The 18413-nt window shown below is 32.4% G+C and overlaps 3 protein-coding genes across 6 annotated transcripts; 2 read left to right on the top strand and 1 right to left on the bottom strand.

The window, feature by feature from the left end:
- Positions 1–4087: 4087 nt before the first annotated feature.
- LOC108453211 (uncharacterized) lies at positions 4088–6537 on the bottom strand. Its single transcript, XM_017751191.2, has 2 exons — positions 6211–6537; positions 4088–4762 (listed from the first exon to the last, which is right to left on the bottom strand). The coding sequence occupies exon 2, from the start codon at positions 4751–4753 to the stop codon at positions 4364–4366; it is 390 nt and encodes a 129-aa protein (XP_017606680.1). The 5' UTR covers positions 4754–4762; positions 6211–6537; the 3' UTR covers positions 4088–4363.
- Positions 6538–7760: 1223 nt separating this feature from the next.
- LOC108453210 (mitogen-activated protein kinase homolog NTF6-like) lies at positions 7761–10751 on the top strand. Its single transcript, XM_017751190.2, has 6 exons — positions 7761–8178; positions 8615–8744; positions 8863–9000; positions 9210–9542; positions 9747–9930; positions 10027–10751. The coding sequence occupies exons 1-6, from the start codon at positions 8024–8026 to the stop codon at positions 10200–10202; spliced, it is 1116 nt and encodes a 371-aa protein (XP_017606679.1). The 5' UTR covers positions 7761–8023; the 3' UTR covers positions 10203–10751.
- A 414-nt stretch (positions 10752–11165) lies between these two features.
- On the top strand, positions 11166–16336 carry LOC108453682 (two-component response regulator-like APRR3). Of its 4 annotated transcripts, none has more exons than XM_017751942.2 (12): positions 11166–11507; positions 12312–12618; positions 13036–13197; positions 13327–13460; positions 13734–13895; positions 14012–14195; positions 14277–14673; positions 14778–14805; positions 15019–15315; positions 15416–15697; positions 15885–15958; positions 16053–16336. In XM_017751942.2, the coding sequence occupies exons 2-12, from the start codon at positions 12324–12326 to the stop codon at positions 16129–16131; spliced, it is 2094 nt and encodes a 697-aa protein (XP_017607431.1). In that variant the 5' UTR covers positions 11166–11507; positions 12312–12323; the 3' UTR covers positions 16132–16336. The 4 variants fall into 4 exon arrangements, with proteins under 4 accessions (XP_017607431.1, XP_017607429.1, XP_017607427.1 ...); XM_017751940.2 differs by having other exon boundaries at positions 12307–12618; XM_017751938.2 differs by having other exon boundaries at positions 12279–12618.
- The last annotated feature ends 2077 nt before the right edge of the window (positions 16337–18413 follow it).

The following is an 18413-nucleotide window of genomic DNA, read 5'->3' as shown; positions in this document are numbered from 1 at the left end:
AAAAAAAACATAATTTTAAATGTATTAGGTAAAATGTAACATGATTTTCGTGGTAGAATGGAAAATAAATTAGGTATTTATATGCATAATAGAATAATAAATACGTTAATGTAAATAACAATAAAATGAGAAAAATAATATAAAATAAAATAAATCAGCCAAAAATAGAAATAAAAATAATAATAAGCATAAAAACTAAAACTTGAAACGGAAAAGGACTAATATTAAACAAAGAAATAAATAAGCATGGTAAAAAACTTAAAAACAATAATATTAAAAATAATGATGATATTAATAATAATATAAAGAGGGAAAAATATTATATAAGAAGATATAAATAAATGATAAAATAAAATAAAAGTATATAAGATTTTTAGATAAATAAATAAATAGAATGAAAATATAATAATAGTAGTAATATCAGTACAAAACTAGTTAATATAGTACCATGATAATAATAATAATAATAATAATAATAAAATAATAAAATAACAATATGTTACTAATAATAATAATAATAATAATAAATATATATAAAATAATAGTAACAGTAATAAAATAAATATAATATAATAATTATAATAAGTAATAATATATAATAATAACAATATTAAAAATAACACTCTCCCCTTCCCTTCTAAATCCGGCCATCGGTCCAGTTTTGCTCCGGTCACTAGACCCCTACAAGTCGCTGTTGGCGTCACCATATGCGGCGGCAGGACCTTAAAAAAAATATTTTTCGTTAATTTTAAAATAGGTAAGCTTCTTCCCCTTTATTTTTACTTTTGTATATAAAAAAATAAAATAAACAAAGAACTTAAAACGGGAATAGACAAAAAAAAAACCTCTTTTGTTTTGATTTTTGATTAATCTCGTATATTTCTTGTATTGAAAATCTCTATTCGAATCTCTCTCATTTTTTCCTCCCAAAAAAAGGAACCCCCTTTGCAATAGTTTTGAATGGCTTTTATAGTCAAATTTTACAACTGATTGCCCATTTCTTTTTGCAGGCAAGTGGGGTGATGAAGTTAGTGAGTGTTAATTTATTTGGTGTTTTTGGCTCGCTTGTTGAGCCTGGATAAAATTTGAGCTCTACAATGATGTAACGTGAATAAGATAATTATCATTAGAGATTTAATAATTGAATGACTAAGAGGTGAACGAAATTCTAACATTTCTATTAAGGTTATAGATCATGTTGGAAAAGAGATGTGAAATAAAAATGAAAAACAGGTGTACGCCAATTTTCCCCCATTTTGTCATTTGTTAACAAGCTATGACCATAGGAAACAACTGGCCAAGTTAAATTAAAGAATGGTTTTTTTTTTTTTAATTTTAAAATTAACGAGAATGTCATTTTTGAACGGAATGGACCCATTAAATTAAAAATTGTAAAGAAAATTAAATGAAGTGATTGATGTTTTTGTAAACCGAAAATAAAATAAAATAAAAATCTACCATTTGCTTTTATTATGGTTTAAATAAGTCATCCTTCCTAGTGTTATACAAAAAATGAAGTTAATTATGAAATGTGGAAGTTTTAATGAGACAGGGTGTCAAAGTGATAAAACAGCTGTCCTTCTGGACTCCTATTTGACAATTTTACTCAGTGAAGCTCATTATTCTAGAAACCCAAATGTCTTCCACACTAAGAAAGGCGAATAATTTATTGCTTGAGGTATTTGTATGTGATTGTCAAAGTCAACGATTTCATTCTCAAATCTTTTTTTTTATCTAATTACATGGCTTTGCTTTATATAGTTTTCTTATTTTATAAAATCTTGTCACAACTTTTTTCAAACTAAAACATTCAACACAACAATTTTAATTTTAACGTCAGTTGATTTTTGAATTTAAATTTCGTGAAAAATATTTAAAAGATATCAAACCAGACATGTAAAAATTTATTGGATCAATCGGATTATGCGATTAAATTTTAAGAAGATTTAATAAAATTTTATGACTGTAATGAGATTTTATTTTTTCTTAAAATAAAAATTGGGAGTTTAATTAAAATTTTTATGAGATTAATGAGAATTTTCAAAAGTTTGAATAGATCTTAATTAAAATTTTTAAAAAATGTATAATGAGAAATTCGAGGGCCTATTTGAAATTTTCTAATTTTTTAAATATATATAAAATTATTAAAATTTTGGGGCCAGACCATCATAAGGATCATTCGTTTTGTTTGAAATTATTGAAAATTTATTTAAAATAATAATATTTGAAATACGTCTAGAAATCTCATTCGACGACATGTTAAGAAGGACCAAAAAAAGGAAAAAAAAAAAAAAACTCTCTCGAATTGAAAAAAAGAAAAAGAACAAGTGTATGTATCTTCTCGAAATGCTTATTTTTAGAAAAAAAGATAATTTTAAATGAAATTTCATTAACTAGATAATATAGAAAATTATTTTAATATCGGGGCAAAAATGTTAAAGTTATAAATGGCGGATCTATTGTAATTTTAATTAATATAATTAATTACTGAAAGACCCCAGACCCACAAAGAACCCACCAAGTCTTTATTAAGTGGGATTAGCTGAGAAGTGAGGCCCGCTAATTAACAACTGGATTCCACGCTTTGCTCTCATATGACCGCCCCCTCAATTCTCACATTATTCAATGAATTACTTATTATCACTCTACTATAATTTATATCTAAACTTTGTTCTAGGTTTTGGCTGAGGCCCAACCCATGAAGGTTTACTTGAAATATGAGAGAGTTTAAATGAAAATATAACTTTGAAAGATGAGATTGGATAGAAAATAAAAACTCATTTTCTAAACAAGTCAGACTTCAAGTAAAAAATTTTTAGCCTGACCTTGGGCTGAAAGTATTGATACCTTTCACAAAAATATCAATATTGTTTTAAAGTTTAATATTTTAAAAATTAAAAAAACATTGCCCAAGTATCAATACCCTCCCTAATGTATTGACATCTCATAGCAAGTATTCATACATTCTCTATTGTACCGATACGATAAGCTATAACATAGGTCGGACTTGAGTTTAGCATCTATAATCTAAGTAGGCTTGGGCAAAAATTTAGGTCGATTTTTCAAGCTAAGCCAAGCTCGGGCCTACCAACTAGCCTAAAATTTTATTAGGGTTCGGTCTATGGACAATTCTAATTATATCACTACAATACAATTTAAGTAAACAAAATTATATAAAAATAAAGTTATAAATTTTTATGTAATAATTGTGAATGAAATGTTTAAATAAATTAATTGGTTTTTTAATATCCTAAAATAAAGTCTTAAAAAAGAGAGATATATTTATAATAATAATTATTGTTTTTAAATAAAATAATATTTTAATTGAATTAACGTAGATTTAATTTATAACACAAACTCAAATATTTTAAATTAGTAGAGATTTAGAGTAACTGAATGAAACATTTTAAATTAGTAAATGTCTTAGAGTAGTAATGATTTTATATTATATGTAAAGATGGTTAATTTTGATTTTATATCTAAGCAACAGTTCCTCATTCAATATCTTTAAGATTCAAGTTCACTGCATGTTTTTGGCAAACTGCTTAAGAAAATTTTACTATGAAAACAAGATCTAAGGATTCTTCAAACAATTTACAAGAATCAAATCAAATAAAAAATGTTAAATATCAACGTTATATTATAAAAACATTGGAGAACCAAATCAAAGAAACATCCATTGAACAGAAAATCCAATCAACCCCAACAAAGAAGAAAAGGGAAAATAATATTTTTCTTCTTATGGGGTTTGAAGTAAAACGAAGAGAGATCAACTAGGCAGAGTATGAAATTTAATGACACGATATGAAAAAGAATTACAAGTTAAATGAAGTTACCTTTCTTGAGAGCTCATAAAATTGAATCCTTACACCTCCCTTTATTGGATTCAAATTCAGGGATTAGGGTTTTTCTGGATTGAAACTGAAACGAAAAGAGCTGTAAGCGGAAGATGAAGAAAACTGGAATCCTTTTAGGCTCATAAGTTTAAAAAATACTTAGGTAACAAAAAAATATAAATGGTCAGAACTATATACTAACTCTAAAAAGAAAGAAAAGCTAAAACCAGCTAACCATTTCCAAAATGATGTTATCCTAATATCCCATGTTATTCTTTGAACTTGTTAACTATACAAAACACTAACCCCGCAAAAGAAACAATGGTGTGCTTGAATATCAAACCCTAATTCATTATCTGAGATCCACCCTGAGAACCCATAGCTCCATCTCATTGGTAACATATGTATCAACATTATTCAGCCAATACATAATAATTCAAACAAAAAACCCAACATTGAATTCATTAGTACAAGATTCAACATTTTTCTTTTGTTCTCAACCACCCAAATAAGAAAAAAATGCAGATTTATTTATCTTTAGCTTTCTCTTCTTCCTTCATTTTCTTCTCCCATCTGCGTTTCTTATAAGCAAGCAACATCTCAGGCATTTTCTGCATCAAATTAGCAGTATTCTCCCTTCTCTCCGCGGCTATTCTGTCGCATTTGTGACCTTTCATCTTGCTTCTCATCTCTTTCTTCTCTGGATCGTATGGCCAATCTTGGCCCGCTAGAAGCATTTCTTTTCGGAGTCTGGCTCGACGTCTGGCACTGATGCCTAGAGGCTTCCAGGCTCCAAGTTCCCAATAGCCCCATACTCCCTTTGATAACTCTACTTTGTACTTCGCCAACTTTTCACGCCATGGATATTGGTATTCTCCCACTGCCTTCACCACAGATTGTGCTGCCTTCCCAGCCATTCTTGAGTCCTATAAGCAAAGAAATTTGATTAAATTGAAATGTGTTTAGACTTAGCCAACATTGACTGACGTCCAGAGGCAAAAAAGTAGTAAAAGTATCAGGGAGGCTCTTGTATTAGGAGTTAAATAACATTTTCCCCGTTTACTTAAAAAACAGACAAATTAGTCCCCCTGCATATTAAATTAAAAAGCAAATTGGTCATTTCTGGTAAAATTTTATCAGTTTCTACAGTAAAAACTAATGTTCTTGATAGAATAATTGTGTGGTGTGCCATTTGTACCTCATTCTAACACCCACTATCAATGTTCATCAGTAAAAATGGATGAAATTTTTAGCAAGACCAATTTGTTGTTTGATCTATTGTATAAAGACTAGTTAGCCCATTTTTTAAGTGGAGGAGGCAAAATGCAATCGGATGGCCTCCTACGAGGGCCTCCATGGCACTAGAGGTGTCCATGGGCCAAGCCCAACCAAAATCTTAAGCCCAATTAATAGACCCAGACTCGGCCCATCCCAAAAAAAAGCTTAGATTTTTGTCCAAGTCCAGCACAAATTATATTTGCTAAGTCCGGGCCCAGCCCGTATTATTATTTTTTCTCTGTCCTTTCTCTCTATTTAGATAGATGTTCATTTCGTGTTTATTGCAGATGTTGTCTGAATGATTTCTATGAATATTAACGGCAGCAAAGCTGAAACCGTAAAATAATGATCCAGTAAAGTTGGTGTTGCAGTTTCTATTCAGATCGCAAACAACTTCCATAGGCGGCCCTTCCCTATTAATCCAACAGATGCCATAAACTTGTCACTGTAAGACAAAGTAATTATAGGAGCAATCTCAAAGAATTAAGGCCTAGATTTCATTCTTGCAGCAATGTGGGTGTTCCAAGAACTTACATCCTCCGTGGAAGTAAGCTTGGTAAATAGCATAACAAGCAAATTCAACAAATATTTTTCAGATCGAAAACATGAAGATATATTCACAAACGGATCTATAAAATGAAGTTATATACCACCGACACTCATACCCCATGTCCATCGTGTATATAACTCAATTAAATCACCTAAAATCTAGTTTCTTCTCCAAATTTGATCATTTTACACACACACACACAAAAAAAAAAACTATCTAGACCCTGAATCCCAAACATAGATGAACCTTAATGTTCATCCATTAATGAAAGCACAAATGTATGCATAACATACACCAAGTTACTAGGAATATAGATCTGAATCCCATCAGTTTTTGAATCCCACGCACAAGAATATACCAAAAAGAAATTATCTTTTAACAATAATCAATTAATTAATTACCAGAAAAACGATAACGCCATGCGCAAATCATATGGAAAAAAAAAGTCTTGACTAGATTTCAGGGTCAATAACAAAATATTAACAAAAAAATCACAAAAACAAGAAAAACCCAGAATTTGAAACACGCAAAAAAAAGAAAAAGAACCTGATTGAAGCTTGACCAAAAAACAGAATGGGAATGTTCTTTTTCTTCTTCGTCTTCTCCGTCTTCGTATGAATGTTGATAAGAAACCGAAACAAATCTTCTTTTTGAGGAAAAAAAACAAATGAAGAATCGAAGAAACAAAAATAAAACCTAGATTGGTGGGGGAGGTGTCGTCTCTGTGAATGAGTGATTAGGGATTTGGAAGGGGAATTAGGGGTTGTAATCGGTAAAGGGAATTAGGGATTGGGAATTAGGGGCTGGGAGCGGGAATGTGGAATCACTAAGGGGTATGGTTAAAATTAGGTTAAAATACGTAAAAAAAAGCCCATAAATACGACAAAATATCGAGAAATATGTTATGTTCATAAATCATAAGGAGGACTACATGATGGATCCACGTATTTGTGAGATGGGGCTCTGCAGCTTGCTGGGATCCGCCTTAGCCCACATTTGCGCTTATTTAGCAGCCCACTTATGATCAAGTGGGCTCAACGTAGGTTAAATTTTAGTATCAGTCCCTCTACTTTTTGAAAATTGTGGATTTAGTCCCTAAACGTTAATTTGATCAATTTTAGTCCCTATATATTTCAAATTTTAAAATTTTAGTCCTGCTCCAACAATTACCGTATTCTTCAATTGGGTCATTTTAAGTCTCTATATTTTTCGAATTTTAAAATTTTAGTATGTAAACAATAGTTAGCCTATTAACTGAATTTTTAGTGAGTGATATGTAAAAATAACAAGTTGACATGACATTATATGTATGATAAAATATTTGTCGCATCAAATTTTGAAAATATTGAAACTTAATAAATTTAATCTTATCATTTGGTGAAGACTAAAATTTAAAATTTTAAAAAATATAACGAAATTAAAGTGTAGAGCATATTTTGATAACAAATGAAAAAAAAAGTCGAAATTTGAATTAGAAGAGTGTGATCGAAAGCGTTTAAATTTAAGAATTACATATTGAGTGTGGGATAAAAAACAAGTGTTATCTAGACCTCTCCATGCTCGCTCAAAAAGTGGGAGAGTTTGAGTAAAAATATAGGCTCGAAGATGGGTCTGGATAAAAAAATAAGGCCCGTTTAAAAAACAGGTTAGGTCTCGGGTAAGGCTTTTTTGGTCTGGGCCCTCCCCAAATATGTAAAAAAAGAGTGTTCTTTTTTTTATATACTTTTTTTTTACTGTTTTGTTACTATTTTCTTATTATTTTGCTACAATTTCACTAATATGTTATTACTATTTTGTTGTTATTGTTTGAATATTCTATAACGCTTGTTTTATTGTTAATTTTATTACTATTTTAGAAATATTTGTTTATTAAGTTACACTTATCTTATTGTTATTTGAGTATACATTTATTTTAATATTTTTAATATATTATATTTAAAAATAATATAAATAAAATTAATATGAATACACGGAATCGAAGTTAAATTTTTACTTTTTTATCCGAGTTCAGCCCTAACCTAATATAAATTTTTGTTAGTACAGACCCGCCCGGTCATGACACCTCTAACAAGTGCTATTTGTAAACTATTTTCCTGGTAAACAAACAAAATCCTACCACTCGTCAAGTTATCTTGGGAAGTCACTTTTAGTAAAACTTTCCCAATGACTTTTCCATTCTTTGTATGGTCAACAGTCCATTCACTTTTGGTTCCACATTCAAATTTCAAAATCCACAAACAAAAGCAAACCTCAATTGGCCGCTCTGTTGCTTTCTCTTTCTTTCTTCCATAAAAACACGCCTTTCTTTTCCTTTCTTTTTGCACCACTGTTATCTTTTCAAGGGAAGTGATAAAAGAAGATGGAGAATGAAGGAACGGCGATTGATCTCAGAGGGACCCCAACCTACGATGGCAGATATGTACGTTACAACATCTTAGGTAACATCTTCGAAGTCTCTTCCAAATATGTTCCTCCTATTCAGCCTGTTGGTCGTGGCGCTTACGGCATCGTCTGGTATGATTCTCTTTCCCTTCTTCTACCTTTGATGCAAAAATTTGCTTTATTATTATTATTTTCTTTTTCCGTTTTGGGTTTTCGTTGGATGAGAGTTTAAGTTACAGACTCATTGAATTGCTTGAATTTTTGGATTTTTTTCCTTCATTGTTTGGGATTTTAGTGATTAAGCAGAAGAGCTAATTAAAACTGTAGAAAATGGAAATCTTTTGTGCCCTTTTACAGAAATTTCAGAAATGAGCTATGGGTTCGTTCCAATTTGATGTTTGAAGAAGTTACTATTTTTACTATACTTTCAGTAATAATTTTGGTTTTGATTTTTTACGGGTTTGGTACTTTGATCAGATAGCCTTAATTTTAAAAGAGAGACCACGAGATTAAAGTTTCAAAACAATATTTTGAGTCACAATGAAATTGAATCCTGTGATAATTGCAGCTGTGCCACAAATTCCGAGACAAAGGAAGAGGTTGCAATAAAAAAGATTGCGAATGCATTCGACAACAGGATTGATGCTAAAAGAACACTCCGTGAGATCAAGCTCCTCTGTCACATGGATCATGATAATGTAATCTACTAGATTCTTAACTCGTTTGCTCATTGTTAATACATTTTCTTGGGTTTGCTTATTCTTTTCATGTTATACTATGAAGGGGATATGAAGTGTTGCATTACCTTTTTTGCAGATTATCAAAATCAAGGACATAATAATCCCGCCAGAGAAGGAAAAGTTCAATGATGTTTACATTGCATATGAGCTAATGGACACTGATCTGCATCAGATAATACGGTCTAGCCAGGCTCTCACTGATGATCACTGTCAGGTGGGTTATATACCATTCTTATTAGTTTTTTTCCCCTTTATTAAGGTCCTAGTTTGTGATGTTTCTGGTGGCATCAGTAGTCTATCTCGGCCTGTGTACTATGTCATAGTCGATTGCAATAAACATATTTCGATATCACGAATCACCAATGGTAGTTTAATATGATTGTGTATTTTCTGAAGTTGGGCTGTAACTATATTGTTTTGCAGTATTTCTTATATCAACTGTTGCGGGGTCTTAAGTACATACACTCGGCAAATGTTCTGCATCGCGACCTAAAACCTAGCAACCTGCTTCTCAATGCAAACTGTGATCTCAAAATTTGTGACTTTGGTCTTGCAAGAACCACCTCAGAGACAGACTTCATGACCGAGTATGTTGTAACCAGATGGTATCGAGCCCCTGAATTGCTTCTCAATTGTTCAGAGTATACTGCTGCTATCGATATCTGGTCAGTTGGTTGTATTCTAATGGAGATAATTAGAAGGGAGCCACTTTTCTCTGGTAAAGATTATGTTCAGCAGTTGGGGCTTATTACTCAGGTATTCATCCTTCGGTTTTCACTCAAACCTAAACTCAATTCTTCAGTTTCATAGAAGAGCACTGAATGTTATATAATCACCATTTTTAGGTATTGTTACAATGAAAGAATGAGGCAGGTTGTAAATTTTTAGTGGACATTTAATGCATGATGATAAGACATGTTTAGATAAATATCTCACTTTTCTGATTATTTCATAAAACAGCTACTAGGGTCGCCAGAAGATTCGGATCTCGGATTCCTTAGGAGCGACAATGCTCGAAAGTATGTTAAGCAGCTTCCTCATTTCCCTAAGCAACCTTTTGCTGAAAAGTTTCCAGACGTATCTCCTGTGGCAATTGACCTTGCAGAAAAAATGCTGGTTTTTGATCCAAGCAAGCGTATCACTGGTAAATTTGGCAAGGGAATTTACAATGTTTTTTTCTTGTCAGTTTCTTTGTTCATTTTCTTATAAGAAACATCTGTTTTGTATGATGCATGTAAAGTTGAGGAAGCGCTGAATCACCCATATTTGTCAAGTCTTCATGAAATCAATGAAGAGCCCACTTGTCCATCTCCTTTCGTCTTCGATTTTGAGCAGATGACCTTGAACGAAGAAGACATAAAAGAGCTAATATGGAGGGAGTCTTTGAATTTCAATCAAGATAAGATGCCGGAATGAAGTCAGTAAAAAAGTATACGACTTCTTTCATATGGTTTTGCTCCATTGAAGTCCTGGTTCAAAGGTTGAGTTTCATGAAGAAGCTTAGCTTTTGCATAAACGCAAGACTATTCGGGTACTAACCCAAAAATACAAAATATAAATAGGGAGATAGGTTCTCCCTGGAGGTGTTGAGATTTAAGATGGTGGGAAATGTTTTTGACTTTCTGTTTCTAGGTCCATTGGGAGAGTGTTGGAATCATTATATACAGTATTTGGAATCCTACCAACCATGAAAAGAGGGTGATCTGTATTGTGATTAGACCAGTCAATTAGACGGGTCGGGTTATTTTGGGTAGAATGATTTGAAGTTTTAAAGTTTGAGTAATTTTCGAGTTCAAGTAACTTCGAGTTTTATTTGTTTTGGGTTTGGGTCAAAGGCAGTAGTGTTTTAGCCTTTTTTCTTTATATGGTATTTGATCTATTTGTATATTGTTTCTATACATTTTGTTTATACTTTATACTGTAGAAATGACGATAAAAGAGTGATAGCGAAGATGATTAAGAATACCTTAAGGATATATTATGTATTTATATAATATACATCTTAAAGTTTTGAACTTATTTACTACTATTTTATTTTTGTAAATTATTATCTCTTGGATGGGAGAAATAAAAAGTGGAAAAAGAGAAGATTACGGAAAAATTGTGTTTAATTTTCTATTTATTTCAGGGATAATATTTGATGTTGCATCTTGTACCTTCAATCAATCACATCAAATTATTTCATATTTCATCAATGAATAAAGGAAAAAGTATTCGAGGACTTATAAAAAATATTATTTAGTTTATTTAAATATAATTAAATTTATTAATTTCTCATATCTTGCATTAAAAAAACTTCAAAACGACATCGTTTCCACCTAGGGCGTCTCATCCGCTCCCATTGACACGCAAAACAAAAACCATTAAACGGGCCTTACGTGTTCCTTCTCTAGATCTACGAGTATCGACCTAAGATTCGGCTCTTCCCCGCTATGCTCTCAGCTTTTGATTTTATCCAACTCATCATTTCATCCATGGCTCATATTTTGACATGTGTAATTTCGCACTTGCCACGTCATCAGCAGCTCCACACCGCCATTTCTTACACGTCAGCACCTCCCTCCCTCTCTAATAATATCTTTTCTTCCCCCTTCAAATATTTCTCAATGTCAGTCAAGCATTTTTCTTTACTCGTTATATAATTTTTGTCAAAACCCCACTAACCAAGTAATCTGGAATTATTCTCATGGCGGCTTACTTATCCATGGATAAGCTGTAAAGGTATCAACTTTCATGTCCATCTCTTTTTTAGTTTATCCATTTTTGTCCAATTCTCTGCTGAAATTTTATTTTATTTTTCTAAAGAAAATTGAATGGGGTTTTTCCGCTTGAGTAAATCTACTAGGACCCTGTTCTTTTATATAATTCAATGCTATGTTTGGCTGCTGAGGAAAAGGTGAATGAAACAAGTGAGAAAGCTTGAAGCTTCACTTGTTTGTTGCCTACGATTTCCTCTCTTTTTTTCCTAATAAAAAAACATATTCATTTCCACTACATCTTTTTCTCTTAAAAAATGTTTCCCTTTGACTTGGTTATTTGAAGTGTGACTTCAAGAATTTTTCGCTTAGATCTGAAATTTGCTTGTAAAAGTATTTGATTTATTCGGGGATGGAATGGATAGTTTATTGCTTGTTTAGAAGCTATTAGACAGTGGATTTTGCTGCAGGTAGCAAGCACTTTTGAAATTTTAAAGTAGAGATATCTTAAGTTGATTTCATCTTCCGAGATGGTTAGCAATTTGAATATAATATTTTAGAATTTGGACTGCTATTTTGTTAATGTAAATTCTGCCTTGGATGTATAAAGATTCTATTACTTTGTTGCTTCTTAGCATATTGTAGTGGATGTAGCAGACTGTAGATGGTTCATTTATTTAATTTACTGTTATGAGTTACGACCAAACGAGAGCATCTTATCTATTCAATTGTTTGCATTCCTTATGGTTGATGCTTTTGAATTAGTTGATGGGAGCTCTTTCTGTGAAATTCACAGTGTGAATGATATGGTTTTGTCGATAAAGGAAAGGTGGACAACGGTATGTGTCACGAGCAGAAAGAAGCAAGGCATGGAGTAGTGAGAGATGGGCAAGGTTCAGGCTCAATTGGGGAAAATGGATCAAGGATTGTTGAGAGAACTTTAAATGTAAATAATGGGTCCTTGGAAGCAATTGAGGTGCATGACGTGTCAGAAATTCCTCAGCGACAACCTCGAGGTTCCATGATACGTTGGGAGAGGTTTCTCCCGTTCAGGACCATCAAAGTTCTCCTTGTGGAAAATGAAGACCTCACACGCCATCTTGTTAGTGCATTACTACAAAATTGTAGTTATGAAGGTGAGTATTGGTGTTTATTTCATTGGTCTGTTGAATTTTGAGAACTTAAACTCTTAAAAGATGTTGCTATTGTTTCCCTGAGGTTTTAGATAGTAGAATGGATCTCATGGCGAAACAAAAAATTTCTTTCTACTTTCTTTCTGAATGAATATAATCTATTGTTTGTTTGAAGAAGTAAATTTTAGGGATATTTACTTAATTTGGATGGCCAAATTGGGTGGCCTTAAATGTGGTCAATGAGTGAGCCATTGTAACTAGTTTTAATTAAAATTTTATATGAATGATTTTCTGGTCTTCAAGCATGGAAACTTGTAGAAGATTTTGATGTGCCGTTGACTAAGTACTTGTTTTGACATTTATGTTATTATAAGCTATATGAAGTTGAAAGACTAGCTTATGTACGTGTTTTACTGGCAGTTGTGGCTGTTGCAAATGGTCTTCAAGCATGGAAACTTCTAGAAGATCCAACTAACCACATTGACATTGTCCTGACAGAGGAGGACATGCCTGTTTTATCAGGAAGTGATCTTTTATGCATGATTATGAACCACAAAATGTTGAAGAATATCCCTGTGATAAGTAAGTTTCATACACTGGCATTTCAAAATTGCTTTAACTGAGATGTAAGGTCTAATTTTAATGATGATTTCTGATTTACATACATGGTATATTTAATTATCATCATTGGTGACATTCTATATTTTGCAGTGATGTCATCTCATGATTGCATCAATCTAGTGTTTAAGTGTTTGTCAAAGGGTGCAGTTGATTTTCTAGTAAAACCTATTCGGAAGAATGAACTTAGAAATCTTTGGCAGCATGTTTGGAGGAGATGCCACAGTGTGAGTTCCTCTAATCTCTGCTTCAAATGTGATGTTGTCTTATGATTGAGATTGGAGTTCAGAAAGTAATGCCACACAAAATTTCATAGTAAAGTTGAACTCTCTTAAAAGGAATTGACTCAACTTCTTTAAGCCGATGTTGTATCAATTGCAATTTTTCTGTAGTGGAATTGCATGTCTTATCTCCGATTTTATTGTTGTTATTCAGTTCATTGAAAGCAATGTGTTTTAAAGCATCTCTTCTATTTGAATTAATTTCTCATTCTCTCTTAGTCTAGTGGCAGTGTCAGTGAAAGCGGAACACTGTCAAAAAAGTCAATCAAGTTGAAAGTTAATGATGAGCCTGAGAATTATGCTGCCAACAGTGATGAACATGATGATGACAGTGATGTTCCAGTGGGTTGTAATGGAAGCGAAAATGGGAGTGGCACCCAGGTCATTTTAAGTAACTTAACTAATTACGATTAGATGAGGGAGAGGGTTTGTTACTGCAATTATCAATCTTTTCGTTGTTTAGCATCTAAGATTGAGGATGATTGTGTTCTTTCTAGAGTTCATGGACAAAAAGGGCAGCTGAAGGTGAGAGTTCTCAGCCGATGTCTTCCTTAAATCGATTTCCTGGTGCTCCCAATAGCACTTGTGCCCAGGTGGTTCATGTGAAGCATGAAAAACGTAGGAGCCCATGGACATGTGTTACTCAGAGAAAAGAATGCCAAGAACAGCATGAACAACTTCGTATGCGTCATGATGTGTTTTGATCATTTAGATCTTTCTCTTACAATTTCTTTTTCTTACCGTAAGTAATTGATTTTCCAGTTGATGCCACTGAGGGAAAGGACTTAGAAGTAAGAGTTGAAAGCAATAATGAATGGCAATGTGGCAATCAATGCAAAAATTCACCTACTCACCTGGCAGAAGCAGCCTCTAAGACATTTGACAGGGGATGGTTTGAGCACCAGGATGAGAACATTACTGGCAAGGATCGAATCCCTGATATAATTGCCACATTACAACAAGCTGAATGTAGAGCATCTGATGCTCCAGGCGGCCCTTCTGATGTCCCACAACTTAAAGATGGAGCTTGCCATGGATCTGAAGAAAAGCTATCCTTTGAACTGACTCTTAAGAGGTGGCAAGGAGCATCAGATGGTAGAAATGCTGCAAATGATGGGCATAATGTTTTGAGACATTCTGATTCATCAGCTTTCTCAAAGTAAGAATGTTATTTGCAGAATTTAAACTGAATTTCTCGTTTTTACTGTTAGAGTCAAACTTGAAATCATTCTTTTTTACTTGCTGCCTTTACTCGATATGCAGATACAGTACTGCATCTTCAGCTAAGCAGGTATGGTCCATAGCACTGAGGCAACAAGTATAAGGGATGCCTCTGTTTTAATCACTCAAATTCACAACATTTTCCCTTTTCTACTTGATCAATGGCTTGCACACTACTTCACTATTCTGCTGTCAATGATACGAGATCAGTAACATTAGAAAGAGTAGGTCCATAGGGACAAGACTACTTGAGTAGGTCTAATTCTTCTAGCCATTATTCCAGGCTCTCACAGGGAATGTAGGAAGCTGTTCTCCACTTGATCATAGTTCTGTCACAAAGAAGACTGAAATAATGTGCACTTTTCCATCACATTCCAATGGTATTCTTTTGAATCAGTCATCAGTAGGAAGCAACAACAAAAATGATATGACTACTACTGCTAAATTTGTCGGCCCAAAGCCAAAAGCTTTGGTTGACAAGTCTGGGTCCATTTCAACATTTAAATGCCTTCACTCTTCTTCCTTCCAACCAATGCATGGATGTTGTATTTGTTCATCTCAGGAAGTGTCACCTGAAACGGTAAATGATACTGAGTTTAAACTTCTCATTCACAATTAAGAAGTGCAAACTGGGTATTTCATTCACAGCACCTACTGAGAATGAACATTATCACTTGCAGGTTGGTCATGATACCTCGCTGAAGATCATGGCAATAACTGATAAACAATGTAGATCATCCAGTAGTGTAAATGGGAGTGCCTCCGGGAGCAACTATGGTAGCAATGGACATAATGGGAGTGAAACCGGTTTACGTGCTGAACATGCAGTCATGGAAGATGGCAATGGGACAGCGAGTGGGAGAAGTGGTGGTAGTGGCGCAAATGAAGACCGGGTTGCACAGAGAGCGGCTGCCTTGACCAAATTTCGCCAGAAAAGGAAAGAAAGATGTTTTGAAAAGAAGGTAATTCACTTGTTCATTTCATTTTTTTGTTTGTTTGTTTGTTTGAACAATGGGGATTGCATGGTAACCATATCCTGATGGCCTGCACAAATTGTCTTTTAATAAAACAACTTGAAGTTGGCACTTACCTCTTCTGCTTTAGAGTTTATCTTGAAGTTGGCCTTCTTCTATGGTTCTTGTTTGTCAGGTACGGTATCAGAGCAGGAAGAAGTTGGCAGAGCAACGACCCCGTGTGAAGGGGCAATTTGTGCGGCGAACCATGTATGATATTCCCAAGTCTAATGTATATGATTTATTGGTCATTGCATGGTTACTACTCTAAACTGGTCTCTGATCCCCTCTATTTGTTTTTCAGTTCTGATTGGGAAGGAGGAAAAGATAATTCGAGTTACGATTTCACATCTGAAGACAGATATTCTGATAGTTTAAGATAACACAGGCAAGGTTTGCTGATTACTAACTTTACCCTTTTCCCCTTCCCATGCCTATAAAATATTGCGTACATAAGATGAGCAGTGGCTGTATGTCTTGGGAATTAATACGTTGACGTAGTTTCTATATCGCATGAAAAACAAACAATAGATTTTAGAACTTATATCCGACTTGCCCGGAACTCAAAATAATTGAACTGAAAGGAAATCATGCTTCCCCACGTTTAGATAGTGAAAAGTAGTGATTGTGAGGAACATAAGCCATGAAAGAGCGTTTAATTGCACGAGGAGCATGATACATCTTCCCTCTGTTTTTCATTAAAAAAAAGGGGGGAGAGAGAACACGATTCCCAAAAGTGTTTCTCGATTCGGTAATTTTTAAGAGAAATATAATACGAATATAAATAGTCCCAACCAATTATGGGAGAGTTATTTTTAGATAATAATTATAGGATGCGAACCGTCTTTTCATCAAAATATTGAATTGATATTATTTTTATTAAGTCTTAATTGAGTTGTGAAATTATCAGAATGTTCAATATTTTTATAAAGCAATAGATATAATTTTGACAATATCTTTTATTTTTTATATAAAATTTTAAAAATACATACCAATGATAGACATTTGAACTCAAAACCTTAATAAATATATTTGATGGCATAAATCTAGTAAATGTTTCTGGAACTGTATTGATAATTGAATTGGTCAGATCATTAATTAATTTTTATTTGAGTGAATTATTAAAATATTAAAAAATTAATATTTTATGTCAATTCGTGAATTAATAGATTATATATTTTTCAGTAAATTGATTCTTTAACTAATTCTTAATCCAACCAATAGATTTACTTGAGATAACTTTGATTTTAAGGGAAAAGGGACAAACAAAATGAGAGAAAGTAGGGCAGGAGGCAAAGATTCGATATAAGGGACTTGATATTTATTGAAGATTTGAGGTTATCAATTCAATGAGAGTGTCAACAATAGATGGGATGGGGTGCTTGAAAGGTGACCGCCTCCATTCACCTGTTAGTGGATAAGCTACATTACCAATGCGTTTCTGCACATGTCTTTGGGCCCTACTGCATGTTATGCTCTTTTCATAGTATCCGATAATTTACAATTATAATTATATCTAAAAGTATATAAATTAAATTAATTTCTGAACTCAAAATTATTTTTATATTAGATTTAATTTTTATCAAGTAAACATTTGATATATTCTAAAGATTTTGAAATTTAAGTCTCAAAATAAAAATAATTGTCACATTTAAGTTTTACTATGAAAACAATAATCAAATTTAAAATTAACTTGAAAAAAATTAATCCTCAATGTAAGAATAAATGTCTATTTCATATTTTGATAAGACAATTTATTAAATTTAAAATTAATTTAAAAAAATAAACACAAAATTATTCATCCCAAATAATGATTTAAATCAATATAAAATATAATTAAATTATGTATAAATCTATCAGATCACGGTCCATTGACCTTAATTTTTTTTCAACCTTAGAAATCTAGAAAGACAAACTATTTAGCATGTGTACATTTTCAGGGTTGAAAGTAAATGCTTCAGTGCCGAACTTTTTTCTGTGAACATTTATTACGATTACCAAAGATTCCAGTGTAACGAGTTCTCATGGCATTAAAAATGAAATTTGATGTTACAACGTGCGGATATATGTAAAAATTTAATACCACTTTTACTTTTGTCAACACAGAGCAATTAAAGTGCTTTATTGATTGATTGATGGTATTGTTGTTGTATTTTCAGCCGCTACAAGGGACTTTAGAAACAATTCAATTCGTTTTGGGTGTTGGTTGAAGTAATCTCTTAATTACAAATTATATCCTCTCCTTTAGTGACAATGTAGGTTAAATTTTGAGATTTAATTTTTATTTAAAAATCTAAATATATTAGAATTTTAATATTTTTTTATATAATTGTGATTCAAACCTTAATTATAATTGAGTCCGTTTAGTTTGTTACAGTTTAAGTTAAAAAAGTTTTAATTGAATATTTGCATTATAATATCATATGAAAATAGTTTAGTTAATTTATTCAGAAAATATTAATAATTATTTTAATGATTGAAATAGGGTATGTATATCTTTAAAAAAGAAAAAAAGAGGTGGTTTATTTTTTAAAACAAGGACTAAATCATATACCATCCAACAATGCCACGTTCCATCTAAGATTATATAAAAACCAGCTGTTATCCTTTCTTACCATTTCATCATCATCCTACACAAATTGCAATGAAGTTCAAAAAGATATTT

This window comes from Gossypium arboreum, chromosome 5 (assembly GCF_025698485.1).
Source record: "Gossypium arboreum isolate Shixiya-1 chromosome 5, ASM2569848v2, whole genome shotgun sequence".
In the NCBI taxonomy this organism is placed as follows: Eukaryota; Viridiplantae; Streptophyta; class Magnoliopsida; order Malvales; family Malvaceae; genus Gossypium; species Gossypium arboreum.
Note: the sequence above shows the minus strand (reverse complement) of the source record. Positions and strands in the feature narration are given on the sequence as shown.

Excerpts from the sequence above, each read along its gene's own strand:
- LOC108453211 (XM_017751191.2), bottom strand. The coding sequence starts at position 4,753 with ATGGCTGGGAAGGCAGCACAATCTGTGGTGAAGGCAGTGGGAGAATAC.
- LOC108453210 (XM_017751190.2), top strand. The coding sequence starts at position 8,024 with ATGGAGAATGAAGGAACGGCGATTGATCTCAGAGGGACCCCAACCTAC. Across the intron at positions 9,543-9,746 it reads AGTTGGGGCTTATTACTCAG|CTACTAGGGTCGCCAGAAGA; the intron begins GTATTCATCCTT and ends TTCATAAAACAG. Across the intron at positions 9,931-10,026 it reads TCCAAGCAAGCGTATCACTG|TTGAGGAAGCGCTGAATCAC; the intron begins GTAAATTTGGCA and ends ATGCATGTAAAG.
- LOC108453682 (XM_017751942.2), top strand. The coding sequence starts at position 12,324 with ATGTGTCACGAGCAGAAAGAAGCAAGGCATGGAGTAGTGAGAGATGGG. Across the intron at positions 12,619-13,035 it reads ACAAAATTGTAGTTATGAAG|TTGTGGCTGTTGCAAATGGT; the intron begins GTGAGTATTGGT and ends TTTTACTGGCAG. Across the intron at positions 15,959-16,052 it reads CAATTTGTGCGGCGAACCAT|TTCTGATTGGGAAGGAGGAA; the intron begins GTATGATATTCC and ends TTTGTTTTTCAG.